This window comes from Aotus nancymaae, unplaced genomic scaffold (assembly GCF_030222135.1).
Source record: "Aotus nancymaae isolate 86718 unplaced genomic scaffold, 86718_ANA_hifiasm-v0.15.2.pri h1tg000040l, whole genome shotgun sequence".
NCBI lineage: Eukaryota > Metazoa > Chordata > Mammalia > Primates > Aotidae > Aotus > Aotus nancymaae.
This window is the reverse complement of record NW_026988454.1, coordinates 39559502-39582201: the sequence shown is the minus strand read 5'-3', so window position 1 is coordinate 39582201 and position 22700 is coordinate 39559502. Positions and strand designations below refer to the sequence as shown.

The 22700-nt window shown below is 34.9% G+C and overlaps 1 protein-coding gene across 11 annotated transcripts in view; it reads right to left on the bottom strand.

The window, feature by feature from the left end:
- Window positions 1-3273: 3273 nt before the first annotated feature.
- Window positions 3274-22700, bottom strand: part of PTPRK (protein tyrosine phosphatase receptor type K) — a 554712-nt gene continuing 535285 nt past the window's right edge. For all 11 annotated transcript variants that reach the window (XM_012435091.2, XM_012435093.2, XM_012435094.2 and 8 more), the window contains 9 exons: window positions 19161-19315; window positions 16683-16818; window positions 16275-16424; window positions 14928-15101; window positions 11086-11217; window positions 10821-10946; window positions 8132-8295; window positions 7501-7636; window positions 3274-4773 (listed from right to left, as the gene is read on the bottom strand). In XM_012435091.2, coding sequence (XP_012290514.1) covers window positions 4720-4773; window positions 7501-7636; window positions 8132-8295; window positions 10821-10946; window positions 11086-11217; window positions 14928-15101; window positions 16275-16424; window positions 16683-16818; window positions 19161-19315 — 1227 coding nt within the window. In that variant the 3' untranslated portion in view covers window positions 3274-4719. The remainder of the gene's footprint in view (window positions 4774-7500; window positions 7637-8131; window positions 8296-10820; window positions 10947-11085; window positions 11218-14927; window positions 15102-16274; window positions 16425-16682; window positions 16819-19160; window positions 19316-22700) is intronic.

The window sequence follows — 22700 nt, the reverse complement described above, 5'->3', positions numbered from 1 at the left end:
ATCTAAGTACTGAGGGTTGGATTCTTTTGGCCTAAATGCTACTTATTCCTTATGGAATCAAGACTAATAGAATCTAAAAGACTAAACAAATCTGCCCAGAGAGCATGAGGGGGAAGGCATTTTATGACAGATAACATCTCATGATGATGGACTTGCCAATTGTATTAAATGATCGACAATACTTAACATCTAACACAGAATATTGACTGCTGATTTATTCTGATGTAGTTGATTAGTTTCAACATAGTCTTAACATTAAAGAGGGCACTTTCAGATATTCCATAGGGACCTATGTTTGCTTCAATGGTTTAGAAACTCTCCATTGGTGTCTTTCTGGATTTGATAACAGGGTCTCTCTGTTGTTTGTTATCTTCCAGGTGAACATTTCAAATCATGTTGGAGGAAACTGGAAGTTCAGAAGTGTCATATAGATCTACCATATTTCCATTGATTTTTGGGGCATTTATATTCCGAAAGCCACTTATAGCTTACTTAAAGTGGATCCCAAGACAGGGCTTTTCCTTTTAGTTTCAGAGAGATAGAATAATACTCTAATACTCTGCAGACTGAATAGACCAGAGTTGTAAACAAATTCAGATATCTCTACTACTACAAACCTCCCTACTCTGTGAGACTATGACATAATATGCAAACAGAAATTATTAAGGGAGGCATAGCCAGTTGCCTTCTATCTTCATTTAGTGTTGAATGAAATAGCACACTGACTCCACATTAAATAGGGGTGTTTACTAAAACACTGAAATAAATTTAGGAAGGATGTGGAGCCTCTGCCTGTGAAAATATTTCACAGGGTAAATATTACATATTATACCCAGGGTATGGGATTCCACCTTGACCTCCCAAAGTGCTGGGATTACAGAAGTTCGAGACCAGCCTGGCCAACATGGCAAAATGCTGTGTCTACTAAAAATACAAAAAATAGCGGGACATGGTGGCAGGATTACAAATCCCAGCTACTTGGGAGACTGAGGCAGGAGAATTGCTTGAACTCAGGAGGCAGAGGTTGCAGTGAGCCAAGATCGCATCATTGCACTCCAGCCTGTTCGAGAAGAGTGAAACTCCATTCCAAAAATAAAATAAAAAATAAAAATAAAAAAAAGAAAGGCAAATCTCAAAGGTGGTCCTTTAAAGCTAGTAGACTGCCCATCTCATATATCCAGTTGAGCTACAACCTGCCACTGCTCTCCTGCATTTTAGTATTTACTGGTATCTAGTAAGTTCAGATGCTAAGAACCTCTTCTTTCATACCATTTTCTGGAAAGAGAGTAGATATGAGAAGGAGCAGGAACCGGCTGATTCCAAGTTTACAACATGAATGCCTGGAACCCAAGAGATTCTGTGGTAAGATGAATACTGAATGAGCACATCAGTGTGCAGGGAAACATGTGGCCTCTCCATGCCCAGGCAAAAAATATCCTCCGTTATGTTTATCAATGTCAGAGATCATTGGGCTGCAACACAGGAACACCTTTATCTAAAAACTCTGATGGTTAATACTGAATGTCAACTTGATTGGATTGAAGGATACAAAGTATTAATCCTGGGTGTGTCTGTGAAGGTGTTGCCAAAAGAGATTAACATTTGAGTCAGTGGGTTAGGGAAGGCAGGTCTGCACCCTTAATCTGGTGGGCACAATTTAATCAGCTGCCAGCCAATATAAAGGAGGCAGAAGACTGAAAATACAAGACTGGCCTAACCTCCCTGGCTACATCTTTCTCCTGTGCTGGATACTTCCTTCCCTAGAACACTGGACTCCAAGTTCTTCAGTTTTGAGACTCAGACTGGCTTTCCTGCTCCTCAAGCTTGCAGACAGCCTATTGTGGGACTTTGTGATCATATAAGTTAATAATTAATAAACTCCTTTATATACTTATTCTATTATTTCTGTCTCTCTCGAGAACCCTAACTAATACAGACTCCAAAGCCTAAGTATTAGGAAAGGCTAGAAGACAGATCTAAGAGAGCTAACACTTGTTTTCAAGAATGATTTTAAAACTCAAAAATTCCCAGTTGCTGGTTTGTCTCTGGTCCACACACTTCCAACATTTCCTTAGTGATAATTATACAAAGGAGGTCTATAAAATCCAACTACATGACAGCCACTTAAGAAATAACTAGTTTAGGAATAGGAAGGCATAAACTAATGAAAAGCATGTAGAGCTCTGCCAGGACATCTGCCCAGAGGAGCATGGCTGGGGGTTTTGGAAAGCATAGTTAAGACTACTTGGGAAGCCCCTTAAGGATATATAAAGCATGAGCTTTTGAATTTGAGTTTTGAGAATAACAGGCAGCCTCTCTCCCATTGTCTCCTGATAAAGTGGCTTCTATGGTGCCCAAACAAAGCAAGCATGACATTTTAATTTCCTGTTGCAAAGAAAGAGAACTCTTGTTTTTTGAATTTCAGGGGCTGCATAGACCTCTGAGCTTTGTGGACAGTTGTGCTCATAATGATTTTGCTGGTGTGTGGTGCAATCATGTGAGTAGAAATGAAGTCAAGGTCACACAGTGAAACAGAATCCTCTATAGGATAACATAGTAAAAGTAACTGGGTAAAAAAAGATTTTGGGAGAGTATGTGGATTTTTTGTTAAATGCCTCCATGATTAAATGAAAATCAGCTTTACTAGGAAAAGGTTGCTTTATCTGAATTTTTGCAAAAGAAAGACACAAGTTTTCTAATAAAGTACATAGCAAATGGGAGATTGAAGATGCCCACGAAGATAATACGACTTTAAGAGAAAACTGATGAAGAACCATAGAAATGAAATTCTAAATTTTCTTTGTCTATCTTTGTGACATTTGGGAAACAATGTGTTTAATGATAAAGACATAGATGCTAAGTAAGAATGAATCTGTTGACAAATCATGTACCTTTTCATTAGCTTCCATTTCATCATCTGTAAAATAGGGATGATAAGTACTATTTGTCCTGTTTGTTATAAGAAAAAGTAAGATGCATATTACATAAATGGATAGTGACATACATAAATAGAAAACACGTATTACATAGATGGATTAATATAGAAACAAACAAAAAATGATGTCAATCTCCAGGCCTTTTCTGCCTCCATGTACTGGATATTTTGGCATTCAATTAAGAAAATAAAAATGAAAGAAACTAGAGCTTGGAGATTAGTTTTATTTTGAATAGAGTTTTTGTGGCCTACTTGTATCAGTGAGTGTAGGAATAAGCTATTCATTTAGTACTGAAGGCATGAACATTAAGAGGAAAAAATGATGTGCAAACAGTAACTATGATAATTATAAAAACTTTATTTCATTCTTACTTTAATTAAATCTTTATAAGCACCATGTCATGAACTGGCAATCTAGAAAGAGGACACTGGAATGCTTTAGTCAATTACAAACTGCAAGCTGATGATGTGAAGTTACAGCTACATAGAGCATGTGAACAAGACCACATTTAGAAAGGTTCACTTAAGAATCCCATGACGATGCGCAAAACAGCAATCTGGCATTGATTTGTTCACACTTTTTATAGTCAGAACCCAAAGCTTGTGCATGTAAACTTCAAGAGAAACATTTTATCACCCTGACAGTTTACAGTTTGCTAAAATTTGACCCTGAAAGCATATATGTTGCCATCTTGTTTTCTCGACCAGTGATGGGCCACACGCTGAAAAAATCAATTCCTTTAAAATTTAAATGATGCTTAAAGGCTATGTTCAACATTGTGCAAGTTGTCAGCAAGGCCTTTTAATGTGTACATTTCTCATGTATGATCACCAAACCATTATTTACCTAATGAAATTGTGAAAAACTATACATTTTCAGCAAAATGTTTTAATTTGGTCCTATATTAAAAGACCAATTGCCAAGGGATTTTACACAAATTTAATTCACAAGCATGTACACAAGAGAATCACTATAAAGAACATTGCTTCCTGGTTTATGAATAAAAAGTTTATCCTCTACTTACACTAAAACATACAAAAAATAATCTACAAAAATCGTTTACAATTGATTTCAGCTAAAGAAAAAGCTTTTTCTTCAAGAAAAAAAAGATGATTGTGTGGTGGTAGTGTTTTAGCCATCAAAAAGGGAATGTAAGTAACCAATAAATATAATGTGCTTTCTCCATATAGACATATTTACACTTGAGTCTTTGGCTTATGTTATTTTCTAAAAAGAACTTTAAATGATCCAGCCATCATTGCACATTAAAAGAAAATAAGCCAGTTTTATATATTTATATATTTATATAGAGATCTGCTACACTTGAAACATATAAAAAATGAACTTTACTATGAATTTGCACAGCTTTTCTTTTCTTTTTCCTTTTAAGATTCATCAGCTTTCATTTTAAAAAGGGAGAAAAGTGCCACGTAGAAAGTATGAACTCATGCAACATGTGGTAGCTGCTCTACTGAAACCACGAGTGAATAGGTGGCATGTTCACTGTACAAACACCAATAAGTTTCTCATTTGAATCTGGTTCTTATTAAATATAATTTATGTGGCATGAAATGTTGATGCTTTAATATAGTAATAAAAACTAATGAAGTTCTTTTTATTAAGATACACAACTTCATAAGAAAAATACTTTTACCTCTCAAATGTAAAAGTCTCCCACCCCCCACATTAAAATCTTTCTGCACAAGTGTAACAGGTGCAACAGCTGCTGGCTCAATAGATGAACAGGTTTCCTCGTGGACGCACTTTAAAGAGTCTCACCCAACTAAGATGATTCCAGGTACTCCAAAGCTACATCATAGCAGAAACGGTATTGCTCCTGAAAGATATCAAAACCCAAAGACTGAGAAAAGTTAAGAAAGAGACTAATGGTGAATAATAGTTACCAAATGAAACTTGACAATCAATTTAGATTATTCAAGGATTACAATTTATTTTTTCTATATACAAGATTAATATCTAGGCATACATATTTTATACTTGAGTCTAATGATCCATTTAAGAAAAAGGAAATTTATCTTAAAAAGACATTTTATCTTTGCCTCATATTTTCCATCAATTTTTAAATGTCTAGAATTTTTTATCTGATTATAATAGTAATACTTGATCATTACAGAACAGTTCTTCAGCACAGAAAAATATAAAGAATGAGAAAAAGAGCTATAATTCTATTATCAGAAGAAATTGTTAAAATATCACCTTAGTTTGGGTCAGTTCTTTTTGTGCATGGTTGAAATAATTATCTTAGAATAAATATAACTATGTATATTTCAAAGTATAATTTCAAATACTTTTAAAATTTAACATTGTAACTTTTAAAATTTAACATTGTTACAATTCTTTTTCCATGTTATTTAACATCTTTTAATACCACATAAAAACCAAACATATGGATTGTTTGACTATTAAGTTGCTTTTATTTTTTTTTCTCTATTTTATAATGCTACAGTGATCAACTGCAAATGTTTTTCTCCATATATTTCAGACAATTTCCTTGAGAAAAAAAAAAGCCAGCCATTTTAAACAGCCATTTACACAATTTCAAGTTCTTAATTTTTGGCATTGTTTTCTTCCATCAGAGTATTTAAGGACAATTTTCAAGAATGGTTAGTGGTTTTAAATTTTGAGCCTACTTGTACCTGAAAATTTATTTCTGCTGCCTTTATATGTTTAAGACAACATAATGGCAATACAATTTTTGAGTTAAGACTGCCTTTCCTCTAAGCTCATCTATGGACTTGCTTCATAATAAGATTTTAGAAAAATTCAGAGACCATATCATAAATTATTACTTACAATATGTAATTCATTTAAAAATTCCCAACTCAGTTCATTCAAGTGGGTAAAATTCAGGCTGGAGAACAGTCTAAAATGCATATTATTTTGGAAGAGAAGTTCCAGGTATCTCCAGCAATAAACTAGGGCAATAAAACTTTCCTTAAGAGGTCTTTATCATTCCAACACTATTTACCAAGTAGGTATGTTTCAAATTCACCTACTACTGTAGGAGTGCATTCAAGGAACCAAAATGTGCCTCAAAATAGTTATGTCTCTTTAAGCAGTCTCCAGTAATTTTGCCTACACTCTAAATCTCCTCACCAAACTGTCAGCTCAACTCCATAGCCCATTAGATTAATCATCAACACTGATTAAACACAAATCAGAGGTGGGGTGCTCAGGATTCAAGAGACATGAATGTAAAGGAAAATAGTAACTTTCTGGAAGGTTCCAGAATGGCATAGTTTAACCATAGATTTATTTATTTTTATTAAAAAAGTGGGAAATCAGTTAAATTTGGAGGTGAAAGTTGAATTCTGCAGTCAGAAGTGATCCCACTGATGATTTTAAGACTTGATCTGAAAAATGGAGGCAGAGTTTACATCAAGAAATCTTCAAACTGAAAAGAGTTTAAAGACATAACCACTATTCATTCAGTTGCTAAGATGATCTGAGAGTTCCGCCTCAAAAAATCGCTCCAATTCACCCCCCTTTCTCATCTCCACAGCCAGCACCCCAGTCAAAACCAATGTAATCTTGTGTAGACAGCTGCAACAACACAGGGGAATGAGGTGGTGCAGAGACGGAGCTTAAGGAGCACCTGTAGAAAGGGTGGAAGTCTGGTACCGCTTGTAAAAATGAAACAGTATAAACCTAAGTCTTCAGATTTTGTCTCAGGAAGCAATGCAACTCTTGTGTGAGCAATCCATGAGCAGGAAGTGGTGAAATACTTTAAAGGTTTATTGAATTGCTCATTCTACTTATCTGATCATCTTGATAAATGTAGGGCAAGCAACAATGATGCCTTGGTTTTTCTGGTTTACTTTTCTGTGAGCATAAATTACACAGGTGCTTCTAACCTGCTCCCACCATGCACATACATACACTTAACCCACAGATATCTCGTTTTAGAAGTAAAATGTGTTAGATAAGTGTAACTTTCTTACTCTGCATAGAGCTTCACCTAGATGAACCATCACACACACATATCTATCAGATCTTATTTTGTAAGCTATGTTCTGACTTTATGAGCCTTGACAAGCTCAAGTAGCATGATACGAACTGCCCTCTACAGTTGGTAAAAGCTGAAAACTTAACAATGATAGTTTAATCATTTATAATTTGATCAGAAAATGAAGAATTATAGATAATGACAAAACTAAATTTCAGTTGCCCTTTAAAAACACTGGTATCTAAGGTACTGATGAAACCTGTATCCCTTAGACATACACTTGATACAGGATTTATTCTTATAGGACCATTTACTAAAGTTTACTGCAGCAAATATTTATTGGGTATAACAGAAAAAAAAATCCTGTGAATTTCCCATAATAAATGAAATTAGTTTCATGATTAGCAGTTTATGTGATATGTGATTGTCTGTGGGTAGAGGGGGATGTTCAGCAATCCATTAATTAGGCAGGAAAGTCCCCGCGACATCTCATTTTCACATCTGATTCCCTATGTGTCTGTGAAGTCAAATCAATAAGTAGGTATATGACTAACTAATCTCTAAGATGCCTTCCAAGTCTAATGTTCTGTGACTCACCGGGGCTTCCACCATGTTTGGCTTGCTGTTCCTTAGTGTCTTTACCGCATGGAAAACATCGACAACATTTTGCCGTTTTACCATTTCAACGACAATGCCGATAGCACAGAACATGCCACTTCGTCCACCACCATTTCTGAAAGCAAAGAAAGCAAAGGCATTTTTAGATAGCAGCACCAGGTGACCACAGGTCACACCATCACATATGTTTGGGAAAACAAAAGACTGTATTTTTAATTGTTTTCCATTTGTGTCTTAATTTTGCTTTATATGTGTACAAGGCAGAGACAAGGAAACTTGAGGATGAGATTAGATCAGTGGCTTATACTTAGGAATATGCTATAGGCATAAATTGTTGCAATCTAGACCTTGAGATTCTGATATATTTGTAAACTGTGTAAATCAGAAGTTGTTCAGAGTAGTGTTCCAAAGAGTCTAAATGATATAGCTTTGTAATAATATTCAGAAATTATACAAAATAAACTTAATTATAGACTGATGAGACAAGAAGACTGTTTAAAAATAACATCTATGGGAGGTCCATAAGATGCAAGTCAGATAGCCTTTAACACTGAAAATGAGAAAATAAGCATGAAGGCCCCGTGAATGCCAGGCTGAGCTGCCTACTCACAGGCAGTGGATAATCGTCCGGCCTTCCCCTTCCTCGCATTCCTCCTGCCACTTTTCCACCTGCAGTATCAGTTTCAAGAATGACCTTTTGGATCCAGGCACTTCTCGATGAGAAGCCCATCCTAGGTACTGAAACTGTTGTACCATCAGATAACCTTCCTGTGGCTGTAGAGGGAAAAGTGTTTTTATGTAAATAAGTTGGGACTACAATTTTTACTAAAAAGTAAAAGATGCATACAATTTACAATACAAATGACATTTACATTGGATTGAGTCTAGCTGATATAAATCCTAAATATGTACATGCTAATACAAAAACATTCTAAGTGACAACAGCAGGAAACATAGCAATCATCCTTTATACCTTCTTCTCCCTCACACTATGTATCCAGTAATTCATTCCTATGATTACATTTCCTAAATAACTTTCAGATTCATTGCCTTCTCTTTATCATCATTGGCATCAATGCACTACCAGTCACAGGTTCTGATAATTACTTCCTAGTTGATCTCCCTGAATAAACTTTGATCTCCTTCCAATCCATTTTTACTATAGGCATGATGATTGTTTCAAAATGCAAATGCAATCTTGTCATTTCCTGCTTTAATGGCTTTCAAATGATTTTAGCATAAAATCCAAATTGTTGTCATGGCTTAAAAAAATTTATGTGATCTGGATCTACCCCCTTCTTCAACCTTCTCTTGGTCTTCTTTTAATCCATTTATCAAGTCACTTCTTGCCTTGGGGACTTTGTATATACTGTACCCTTTGCCTTGAATACTTCTTTCTTGCTTGCTCTTCTCAATCCCAAATAGAATGCCCAACTTGTCCCAGGTTTGCCTGGGACTTCTCTGGTCTTAGCATTGAAGCCTGTGTGTCTTGGGAAAGCTCCCATCCTGGGCAAACCAAGATGATTGGTTACCTCAACCCCCAAACTAATTTCTATTGATTCATTAAATTTTGGCTTAAATACTATTATCTCAAAGAAGTCATCTCTGATCACATAGCTATGTCAGATCACCCAGTTAAGCATTCTATATTCTTTACTTTTTTGCTGTAAAATGCATCACTTTTTTACAAAAAGGATTATATAACTTTTGTTTAATGCTTTCCTTCCTACAAAAATAAAGATTCCTTAAGTACACAGAAATCTTTTTTTCCTACACTCTGTATCAGTAGAACTTTGCATAATACTTCCCAGAAAGTAGTATCATTGAAAGAATGAATCAAAACCTTAAACCTTAAATAAAAAATATCAGGAAGAATATGAAATATATGGATAAATCACATTAGACCGACAAGGGCCTATGCATCTTTTGGTACTTTACAAGCCCTAAGTACTCCACAAACTTGTTCCTGGTACATGTTAAATATATTAAATATATTAAATGATGAGAGTGAGAATGGAAAAAACATCATGTACTAATAAGGACCAGAATATCCACTACTGAGGCAATTCAGTAAGTAAGCAAACAAATAAATAAATATGCTGACAAAAATGTCACATTTCAGTTCCCATTCCTAGAATAGTTTTTCACAAAAACTGCTCAATTGACAAGCCTTACTGTCTTCAGCAGCTCTGGTTTTTTTTAACTAAAATATTACTAGAACCACAACATAACAGATGTGCAGACATAATGAGATTCCATTTAAATTAACATCTAGGATATGCATGAATATTATGAGATGATTGAAGTTATCCTTTTTTTCTCCACTGAAATGAGCAATAGGAGTCTATATGATTTCATTCCCTGCTCATAGCTGTATACATACAGGCTTATTAACCAGACGTACACATAGTCATTTTGATATGAGAGACACCGAAACACGACAGTCCTAATCACTCACTCAAAATAATACACATCCATGGAGCTGGTGCTTTAAAAACAGAGTAATCTTTCTCTCTAAAAAAGAGCTTAATTCCATGAAAGTTACTAATTCTTTTTAAATTCTGCTTGCTATTTGGTTATATAATCTAGGTCATTTTTATTAGTACTTTTTTTTTTTAAGATACTCCCCACTCAAATTTAATTTGTCATGTAATGGAAAGCAGATGAGGAGTCAGGGGAAGAAAGACTTCTGAGAAATACAGTTACTACCTTACTGCTGGGAAAAGGCATCGTGGTAGCAGCACTGGTTCTACCTTTAGATGTGCGCAGAGCCAGAGGTTCGGACATTTAGGGAGATGAAATTGCAGGTAGGAGAATCAATAATGGACTTGGAACAGTGACATGGAATGCTTCTATATAATGGCTGATCCAACATATCTCTCTTTCCTCCTGCAGTACAGCTTTTCCGTCATTATTGTTATTGCAATGTTCTTATTTTTTGATTGCATGCCATTTCTGGGCTGGATGTCAATACTAATAAAGCATGAAGTCATCCTTAAGATAAATCTACACACACTCAGAGGCCAGGCCTAGCCTATCAAACTTCATTGAGACAGTGCATCTATATTTCCAGAGGGAATATGTTAGTCTACTGACTGACCAAAAAAATCTAGCTTCCAGCATTTCTGCGTTCCTGTATTTTTGTTTAAGTACTAAGGCATAAGATGGTTACTAGCTTTAAAGTGGATAATATAGTGCTTATTAATTCTGGTCTCCCTGTTATCTGAATGAAATTATACCACATCTTGGTTATGATTGACCTATTCTAGATGAGCTCAAAGGATCCAATAGTGACTTACTCTTGTTAGATTGCATATCCTAAAAATCCGGTTGATCACATCACAATCCATTGAACAAGACATACATTCCACTTGGATGGGGCCATATCGTAGCATCCCTTCCTCTGGCCAGTACTGAGGGCAGCCCTAGATGATGAATGTTTTAAAATGAAAAAAAAAGAGCATTATTTTTTCTAATTAGGATAGTATAAAGTAGATTTTAGCATTTCATTATTACTTTATTAAGTTGTATATAAGTACACAAAAGCAACCCATAGCCATTAACCTGGGACAAGTCGACTTCGTTTAACATCACAATGGAGGTACAGCCATAATCATACACTAATCTCCAGAAGTCTTTCACAGTGTTTGGCAGAGGGTATTGTGTGACGATGAAAGCAGCTGGTTGCCTGTAGCTCTGTGAAGAAACAAGGTAGATGGAGAAACATAAGAACTTAAAATGTATGATCAGTTGTACAAACAGATTCAAAACACTTCAATGTAGGACCAGTAAGATGGAATAGCTTCACATGCAGAGGGAACCAGAGTGATGCTTAAACCATGGAATATGAGATTCAGGCCACTGGAATGAACTGAACTAGTATGGTAATGAATCCATTTGGTGGAAGACTTCAAAGTCTCTGAAGCAATTCAAGTCAATAACTGAATTTTTACTTTACTGAAAGATGTAAATACAGGACAAATACAAAAGAAGAAACTAAAGAGCTTCTGAGGTTAACATCCTCTGTAAGGTACCTGTTGGGCTATTTCAATTTTCCAAACATAATCAGTCTCTGAGAGGCTGAAGGCAAAGTAAGCACAAAACCCCTGGTATGTCTATCAATCATTTGTGTATGTGTATAGTGTGTGTGCCTGCAAGTAAAACTGTTTTATTATTCTCTACTACAAATAAGAAAAACCACAAGTAGCTCAAACACTTGTACTTTTACATTATGTGGACATTATCAGGATATTCTGCGCATCTTGTAGGCAATCCACCTCCCACAGCTTCCTAGGCATTTCTAACATATACCAAAGTTCAGAAAGACAGTTTCAACCATTTACCATCCCAAAGCACCAAAGAGTAACAATGCACTTCCTGGCCCCACAAAGTGGAGAGATAGCTCCTTGTTTACCATGTGCTTCTTAATCAGAACACAATATATTATCTCTTCCCAAAGGGAGAAATAGTAAAAGCAATGTTTATCTGGACTGGACAATACCATTTGATTTAAACTAATTATATGCAATAACAGTAATAGTAATTAGACAGTAGCCTGGGATAGGTTTCCCTAATGTTGATGAAAATTTTCAATGATTTTATAACTCATTTGTATCATACTACTATTTAAGTTGTTCAAGAGTCTTAATTAACATAGCACAGGAACTGGTTCTTGGACTTCACTGATGCTACCATTATTTGGGAAATGCTGCTAACCATGGCATCCCATCTTGCTGAAGACTGCAGGATAAATCTGAGTAGATGACAAAAATAATTTACCTTGCTACTTCTAAATGACCTCAAGACCTTACCAAGTTACACGTGCTGCTGGGAAGAGTGCCTCCTAAGAAAGGTATGAAGGTTCATGAGTGATATTGTTCCGTTACATGTGCCCACCCAAATCTCACGTAGAATTGTAATAATCTCCAGTGGCTCAAGGGCAGGACCAGGTGGAGATAACTGAATCATGGGGGTGGTTTCCCACATGCTGTTCTTGAGATAGTGAGTGAGTTCTCATGAAATCTGATGGTTTTATAAGGGGCTTCCCCTTTTGCTTGGCACTCCTTCCCCTTCCTCCTACCATGAGAAGAAGGACGAGTTTGCTTCCCCTTCTGCCATAATTGCAGGGTTCCTGAGGCCTCCCCAGCCCTGTGGAACTGTGAGTCAATTAAATCTCATTCCTTTATAAATTATCCAATCTCAGGTATGTTTTTATTAGCAGCCTGAGAACGAACTAATACAGTGAGAAAAGTCAGAAGAAAGTAAGCTTTCTTCCCAATTAAATGTCTGCTCCATGGAAAGGTAAGTCAAAGCAGACTGATGGCTATTTACTCATTTTTTGAGTCAAAGTGGAGGGGACATGCGTGAGGAGGAGCTGATAAGAGAAAAGACTGAAGATTTCCTATTCCTTTTCTCTCTAAATGCAGGAACATATGTAAGGCTCTGAAATCACAGAATCCTTGGCCTTACCTCTAATATTTCATAGGCCTGGTAAAAGGGTATCACACTAATGATGGGGAAAAAGAGTAGGGAGAAACAGGATCAAACCAGCTTTACTTTTCTGAAGGTTCATTTGCGCTACTAAATCCCCAGAACACCTTTAACTATGAAATGTCTTTTTTGAATCACAACGGAGTATGCAGACAGTAAGAACAGGTAGATTACAAGGTTCAGTCTTCATGCTGAAATGAAGACAAGCTTGGACAGAAAGCAAGACCCCATCTTTACAAAAAATAAAAAAAAATTAGCTGGGTGTGGTGGCATGCACCTATAGTCTTTGCTACTCGGTAGGCTAAGGTGGGAGGATCACTTGAACCCAGGAGATTGAGGCTGCAGTCAGCTGTGATCATGCACGACACTCTAGCCTGTGCTACAGAGTCAGACCTTGTCTCAGAAAGAAAAATAAAGAAAAGGAGACAATCTGGAAATTGAGAAGAATTTGACAAAGATGCCAGTGGCAAAAATTTCAAAGGCATCAGTGCTTTTCTAAATATTCTTTTTCTTGTTCACACATGTGTTTTTTTCATTCCATATCTAGATGCAGAAATGAAAAAGCATTGTATGCCATCTCCATCTATTTAGTGTATTTGCCTTTCCAGACACCTAATATAAAAAGAAAAGGTATAATTAGGATCTAATGTGATTTAAGTGGATGTGATTAATGGCCAGGCAAGACTCTGATAACAGCAAGGATGAGAGCTTTTCCCAGGCAAGAGCGATCACAGCAAAGATGAGAGCCTGCCTTTAGACTATTCCACTTTGTGGCACCAAAAAGAGCAAAGTAACTGGTGAAGACGACTCAGAAATAGAATGTGAGCTTAACAGGAACAACAACTTAGAAAGCCTGATTATAGTCAGAAAGAAATGAACCATGGCTTCTAATTTCTTCTTGCTATGGTTTTATAGGAGAAAGGGCAAAAGCTAGAAATGAAGTCAGTAAACTCTTTAAAAAGATTCTAAGCCTTGATGGTTTTCTTGCCTCTTTCCAAGGTAACCAAAGTAAAGTGGTCAAAGTCATAATTTAAAACTTTCTTTCCTTGGTAGGTCAAGGTGGGTGGATCACGAGGTCAGGAGTTCAAGACCAGCCTGGCCAACGTGGTGAAACCTCATCTCTACTAAAAATGCAAGAAAAAATAGCTGGGCTTAGTGGTGTGTGCCTGTAATCCAAGTTACTCAGGAGGCTGAGGCAGGAGAATCGCTTGAACCCGGGAGGCAGAGGTTGCAGTGAGCCGAGATTGTGCCACTGCACTCCAGCCTGGGTGACACAGGGAGACTCCATGTCAAAAAATAAAAAATAAAAAAATAAAAAAACCAAACAAAAAAAAGCTTTTCTTTCCATATTGTTCTGTCTATGGGCTACAACACTCGGCAGTTTAAGACTAGAATGGAGCAAGATCGTTCTTTTATTATGATGGATGTGTTAACATAACACTATCCATCCCTTCTCTAGTTACTTATAATAGTCTTTATTGATTAATGGCCAACAAGTTAATTGTAAATTATGAAAACAACTGTCAGAAATAAAAATTTCCCAAATTAACACAATTTTTGTAGGATTTGGCATTCTGTGATTCAAAAAAATTCATTTCTAATTATATTCAAAATAGATAAAGCATGATTTTCTTTTCTGAAAATAATTAAGATGAAATTTATAACATGAAATATTTACTCTATGAATATAATAACTGACAAGCTCCAAATCTATAATAAAGCTATAAAAATGATAGTTCTTAAAAATCCCTAGAGGGAAAATCTAAAATCATTCTCCAAAAAATATATTTCAATAAAAGTTTCCATTTTTCTTTTCAAATTATTTCAATATTCTCAAAAAGAAAACTAGCTAGTGTTCAGTTACATTACACAGCTTTTCACAGCACTCTACACTAACAAAGAGGGCAGTCTCTTACGTCCATAAGAGCAGCATTGATGTAGTTACTGCTCTCCCCATCAATTGTAATTAAAAAAGGCAGACATCTGTCAGGTGGCAGCATGTCCATGAAACGGTTCTTGTCATGGTTCCTTGGCAGGCATGCTATACTGCAGTCTTCAGCTTGTAGTCGAGGGGTGACTGAATTCAGAGTCTAAAACGAAAAGGGAACCCAGGTTAAATGACAGTGACCCATTTAACAGTGTAACACAGATCCATCAGATATTTATTAGACCAAGTAGAAAGTGAAGGATTTGTGCAAGGCAATGGTATTTGCTACTATGACAAGCTGATAGACTTTGGGTTAAAGCTAATGAAGCCTGAGAAGTGAAAAAGAAACAACACACACATTGCTCCTCTTCTTAAAAGGAAAAGGGAAGCCAAACAGCATTGCTATGTGCAAAATGCATTGCCTTGACCAAAGAAAATACAATCAGGAAGTCCATGATGATAATGACCCTTCATCACAGTGGGAAACGGTATCATGTGTAATAACATCTGGGCTTACCATATTTGAAGATAAGCTATGGCATGTTGGAAAGAGCACTGGGCCAACAATCAAAGAATTTGGTCTCTGCTATTTATTTTATTTTCACTCACCTTCAGAGATGTTTTAAGGCAGTAAAAACATTTAAGGCTATTTTGAAATAATATTTATTACCAACTTCATTTATTATTATTTTTTGAGACAGGGTCTTGCTCTGTTTCCCAGGTTGGAGTGCAGTGGCAATATCTTGGGCTCACCACAGTGCCTCTACCTTCCAAGGTCAAGCGATCTTCCCATCTCACCCTCCTGAACAGCTGGGACTACAGGCATGTGCCACCATGCCTGCCTATTTCTTTGTATTTTTTTTGTAGATGAGGTTTTGCCATGTTGGTCAGGCCAGTCTCGAACTGCTGACCTCAAGATCTGCTTGACTTGGCTTCCCAAAGTACTAGTATTATAGGTGAGAACCACCAATACACCCGGACTCAGTTATTGTAATTAATGTGCTTGATCTAATCACATTGTGAGTGACACAGGTCAAAATCTGTATGACTGTATGAAAAAAGTCTATAAATACACACAAATCACCACTCATTTTGACTTTTATGATAACTTTCCCTCTTGCTCTTCCCTAAGTCTGAACTTATTTTAGATATAGTAGATATGAATTCATTAATAGAAAAGTGACTATATAATATGTATAATGAAAGAGATATGTATTATATTTAAAACAGAATGAAAGGTTATAAATTTGACTTAAAAGACCTTCCTTAAAAGGATTGATAGTACCCAGAACAAAATGTATTAAGTCATAAAAGAGGTTTGAGAAATAGTTAATACCTGAAATTCATCCTTGAGATGTGAAGAGTTAGTCTGAGAGTCTATTCTAATCATATCAAAATATGCAGCTTTAAATTCACAGACAGGTATAGCAGTTTCACCACATAAGCAGGCTTCTAAAATGGCATCATGAATAAAAATGTATTGTTCCTACCAAAAGAAGAAAAAAGAAAATTTTGTATTAGTTTTAGTATCACTTTTCTGTTATCAAAGGTAGAGAATACAGAAAATTTTCTCTATATGATAATATGAATTAAAGTACCAATATTTTTCTATATGACTGAGCTAATATTGATTACATATGAAAAAAATCTCTTGGTTGAGTAGAGTATATATGAAAGACATCTACTCTTGCTTGTTCGTAAAAAAAAAAAAAAAGAAAAGTCCACTACAGGTAAATCTACATACCTCTGTCTGGACCATATTGATACGACGAGATCTTAAGGCTTTGACACAATTGTAGATATCAACAACACCCTCTCTTTCAGCCATGTCCAGCATGATGTCAATCACAATGTAACAGCCAGTTCTTCCAGCACCAGCACTGAAAGAATTAAAATAATTGTAAGAAGCATGTTAGTTAGCCTTCATAACCTTAAATAAGGACCTTTTCCACAGTCAGACAGGTAGAATCAAATTGATGTAACAAAGTGCAAGACACAGCACTTGTCCATGCTGTGCAAAAACTTATTAATGTACAAGTAACTTCATGCAGAGTATCTGCTTTGGTATAAACTAAAGATTGGAACAAGAGTTCCAAATTATTCTCAAATTGAAAATAATGTTCAGGTTCCATACCTCTCTCACAATTTTCATTTTATGTAAATTTAATACACATAATTTCAAGTTCATAGAATTGATCAAGTGGCAGATTTATGCTTCAAAATTTAATTCCAGATTGAATATTTTTATATTCATCTAGTTGTGTGTCCTCTGGCAACAATGTTGGCTCACTCACTGTTTTTGCCTCGTGTAAATACCAAGGTGCAAAAAAAAATTAATTCTCAAACCTTTAAATGGGAAATCTAAGGAGCCACGATTCACAGGAAATGCAAATGGTGAGGGTGGATAGGAGAATGATGGTTATCAAAGGGGAGGAGAGTTAACAGTATAAAGATTATTTGAATCATGATCTGAAGTGAAAGGGAAGTGATTGTTAGGTATAGAATATGATTCCCAGCAAGTCACAAGGCTAGCCACTATCTCACTAAATTTAATTCTAAAATTAATTTTTAAAAATACTTTTTAGAACATTATGTTTTAGTCTTTAATTGGCAAATAATAATTGTACATATTCTTGGGTACATAGTGATGTTTCAGTACATATACTGTATAGTGATCAGAAAAGGGTGATTGGCATATGCATCCTCTCAAACATGTATCATTTGTGTTGTGAACATTCAGTATCCTCCTTCTAGCTCTCTCAAACTAAACATTATCATTTGCTAGAGTAATCCTACAGTGATAGAGAACACTTAAATGTATTCCCTTATTGCACTGTAGTTTTGTATCCTTTAATCATAATATACTGTGATTATTTTACCTCTGGGGAATGTTTCTCCAATTTTCTATATAGAAGTCAATGGAGAAAACAAAATAAAGATTTTTTGGGAGGAGAGGGGAATTCACTTTGTAATCCAGAGATGCTTCAGTGTAAGTGGAAAATGACACTTCTGTTTCAAGACAGTATCTGAGAATCTTGGAGCACTTCTGAAGCAAGCAATTCATAAGAAAGTAAACCTCTCTGATAAATCAAGAAATCCCTAAACTGAAAACCTATTTATCTCATTTTCTAAGTGGTTAGATAGGCTAATAACATTATTTCCTTGTTATCTAGATTTGGTCACTTCTCTTAAACTCACTGTTCTTTTAGAAATTTAAGCAAAAGATATTGTGGCTGTCTCCATTTATTTTTGTTCCCTACCATCTTCTCAATCACTGTTCCCAGAGTTGGAGACAGGGATGTAATTGAAGAGTACATTAGAGTTCATGAGGAGGACTGAAAGGAAGATTTTTTTGTTTGGTTTTCAAGGTACATATTATCTGATCCTATGGGATGTTTTACCTTTATTTCATTCTCTGCTTCTCCCTCCCCTTTTATACATGGTTATCTAAATCATGAATAGCTTGGATTTTCAGAAAGCAAAAAATGCTGAATTACAACCTATTCTGTAGCTTGGAGGGAAGAGCATTTGAGAATGGTGTGCAGCATCATTTAGGAAAAGCTTTTCAGATTCAGTACTTATTTTTCTGGTCACACCTCAAAATGAGCCCATGTAATTTGCTTTTAGAATCTCTAAATGCTTGTTTTAAGAGAAGTTTCTAATCAGAAGTAAGTCTGGATATAATGTTTGTGTTTTTTGGCATATATTTGCTGAATCTCACTGATGCAGTTTTCAAGGTCCTCTAATGTGAAGTCTTTAAAAAAAATTAAATTGCTGTTGTATAGCACAAATTCTTGCAATTTAGGCCATTTAGTAACTCTGTATGTCTCAAATTTAGTTTTAAAAGCTGGAATTCTATTGGGAATTTTCTAGATTGACAAGAAATGTCTATTTCAACCTAGCATTCTATACAATATGGGATTTGCAAAAGTGATAAGAACAAAAAACAAAAAACACAGATGTTGCCACTAAAAGCAGAGTTTCTACACTTTAAATTGTGGGTAACACTACACACATTAAGATGAATGTATGTATTTCTTAAGTTCCTGTTTTATAGCCTACTTACAGCCAACTTTTATTTTATTGCTGTTCTGCTTTATCTGTAATACGAGCAAGCTGGAACTTTGTAAGCAACATTAGTTTTTATGCTCAAAAGCCTTGTCTTGACACTCTTAAAAAAAGCTGATTGGATACAGTGAACACCGTTTGGACCACCACTCACCTGCAATGTACAACGATGGGGCCAGCACTGGGAGGGTTGGATAACTTGACTCGCCGGATAAAGGAAAGAAGCCCTGTAGCATGGTAGGGCACTCCATGGTCAGGCCAGCCCGTGAAATGGAACTGTTTAACTTCACGGATTTCATTGTATCCCCTCTGTGCAAAGATGGAAAGAAATGTTTTCAAAAGCCATTTTCATGGCCAAAATAAAACCATTAAACACAATTATGGGTATAGACCCAACTGATAATGATAACAATACAAACTTTACCAAAGATTACGTCTTTTCTTAAAAAAATAAAAAAAATGAAGGCCTAACGTGGATTAGGAGCTTACCTTTATTGTCAGACAACTGCCAAACAAAAGAAAATTAGAAGTCTTGCTCAGTTCTAAAAGTCTGGGTAAATTTTATTTGACAGCTTGTTTCTTGCTGGGAATGGCAACACATTAAATTATTAGGGGAAAAGAAGGAAACGGGAAAACTGAAATGCTGCCCTATTGACCCAAAGCATTGAGTTCTCAAGTGGTGTATAAAAGCAACTTTCCAGCTTCTCACCTCACAAAGAGATTTTAATGCCTTGCTTATCCATGTTGAAAATGGTTTTGAAGCATAGCATGTAGGGATTTTCCAGGACAGTGCTGCTCTAGATTGGCTTGCGAAAATACACAGGCAGCTAAACTGTTCTTTGGGCAAACTATTTTTCTTAGCTCTGTGAAATAATTCAGCACAGAGTATTATTTATAGTAACAAAAATACAAAGTGAAATAAGTGAAGCATCTGCTGTTTGCTGCTCTTCTATTGGGTTAAGAGAACCCTGTAAATGCACATTTCAAAGCTTTTTCCTTCCTTTTTATTAAGTCTGTAGACTGAGGTAGCAAAGCTTGGAAGGTATAGATGAAATATTGCAGAATTTATTTTTAAGAATTCACATTTGTAGCAAAAGGAAAACAAATCCCACTATAATCACTATAATCTATATAATTCAAATTCTACTATGAGCTATCTGTGAAATCTCAATCTCACTTGTTCAATCAGAAAAGGTAGACACATTACATGAAATAAACAAAATTGAGAAAAACAGTTTAATTTTAGATTCAATCTTATACAGAACAGTATCACCAAAACCTTGGAAGTTAGTGATCATTTCTTAAAGGTTTTCTTAATTCCAATTCCTAGCACAATACCCTACACAAAGCAGGGATCAACAAATATTTTTAACAGTCACAATGATAAGCATCACCATGAAATCACCCCAGTGGAAAACTTAACCTTTTTTCTACTTCTCAACTCTAGTGAGGAAGGTCAAAAACAATTTCGAGGCCTGATTTTAGACAATTACTTTACTCCTTCTATATTAATTCTTTCACTGGAGTTGCTGGATGAGCCTTGCTCCCTTTATCTTTCTATTACATGTTTAGGATTTGCCCTTTTTAGTACATTTTTATATGTCAGTGCCTATTCTCCTATTTTTTTTTTAATTTTTATCTGAGTGATTTTCAAATATATAGTTAAAAAAATTCTATTTTCTAGTTCTAAATAACAAGAAAAATAAAAATCCAATGATTTTCCAAATAGGAGTCTATTAAATACATACAGTGCTTTAATATCAAGTACTCCCATATTCTGGAACATGGTGCATGTCTCCACTCATTCATATCTTATGTGTATCCATAAGTACACTTGTGTGTTTTTATTCAGTCAGGAACTGTGTAATTCTTATTAAATACATTCTGAGATATTTTGGCACTTTTTATTAGTTTTAAAGATTACTTAGTGATATTTTCTTACTTCTGTTTGTTACTAATATAAAGAAAGCTATAACTTATGAATATTTATACTGATTTAGTCATTTAAATAAGTTTATACATCCCAGTTAAAAATGTTATCTCTAGTTTTCTTGGTATAAAATCCTTTTATCTTAAAATAATTTGTCTTTTCTAGTAGTTACACAGTTTATACCTTTTGCTGCCTTATTTATTTGCTAAAACTTCCAAAAATGTTGAAAACTAGTGAGACTGATTATCCACATAACATTCCTGATTGTAAAAGCAATAACATAGTCCTTATACTAGTTTTTTTATGATAAACTAATAGTCTTTAGTTCTTCATTCCATAACATGACTGCTACTAGGTAATGTTGAATTACCTTTATCATGTTTAGGATGCTTCTTTATTGCCCTAATTAGAGTATTACTGTAAATATTTAAAAAAATAAAATTAAATGCATTAATCTATTAATAAAGTCATACAGTTTTGGTCCTTTAAAGTACTGACATAATGAAATATCCTGTTAGATTTCCCACTACAGTTGAAATATTCTTGTATTCTTAGGGAAAAAATAATAGGTCATTTAGTGATATTTTCTTAATTCACTACTAGATCCAAATTTTCAATATTATATTTTAAATTTTTTCATGTTCTTGAATGAAATTGGTCTGCAATGTGTGTGCTTGGAGAAGAGAGGGACAGAGAGAGAGAGAGAGAGAGAGAGAGAGAAGAGATTGTGAAATAGAGAATGAGAGCTTGAGAGAGTGCTATCGTTATCTGATTCTGTTATCACCATTATGCTTTTGGTTTTTTTTAAGACAATGTCTCCCTCGGTTGCCCAGGCTGGAGTGCAGTGGAAACATCTTGGCTCACTGCAACCTCTGCTTCTGGGCTCGGATGATTCTCTTGCCTCAGCATTCCAAGTACATTATGCTAACTTTTAAAATATATTTTGGTTTTAATTTTTTTATGGCCTAAATAGTTTGAATAACATAGACATTAGCTATTCCTCAAAGGATAAAGGAACTTCAATTTTAGACCCACAGCGCAATTTTAATGATAAAGTTTAACAATCATTCTGTTTTCTTCTACCATCTATTCTGGCTTCTAACTCTTTGTGACCTAATTTTTGAGAATTAGTATTTGCTAGAAAATCACTATCCTAGATTAAAATTTATATTTCTATGTTTATACATAATATTTTCTATAGCTTTTCTAGTAGCAAATATAACTGCTATGTCCCTCTGTGTTTTCTAATACTGTATATTTTGTTTTCATTTCACCTCATTTAGAATTGATAGTTTACTTTATTGATCTTTTCAATAAACAAGCTTTTAAATTTTTTTCTCATTTCTTTTTTATATTTAATTTTTCCTTTGTTCTTTTTTGATTTTCCAATTTTATAATTTTTCACATGATTTCAAAGCACATTTCAAGACAGAAATTACTATGGATATAAATTTTTCTTATAGAATAATGAGGTAAATTTTGATATAAAACTGTTGATCTATACAATGTAATTTTAGTTTTGAGGAAATAATTCATTCAAGGATTATTCGGAAGGGGCAATTGCTAAGAGGCTACTTTCTCGGGTCATTGGTCTGTGATTTGTCATTGCTTTCTATTGGATTTTTGAAATATCTAAACTTTTTGTTACGTATTCAGGTTTTCCTTATTACTAAGATCATCATTGATTTTTATAAGACTTGTATAAACTTAAGAGACTGCATATCCCATATTTTCTTTTTAATAATATGATCTAGTTATTCGTTA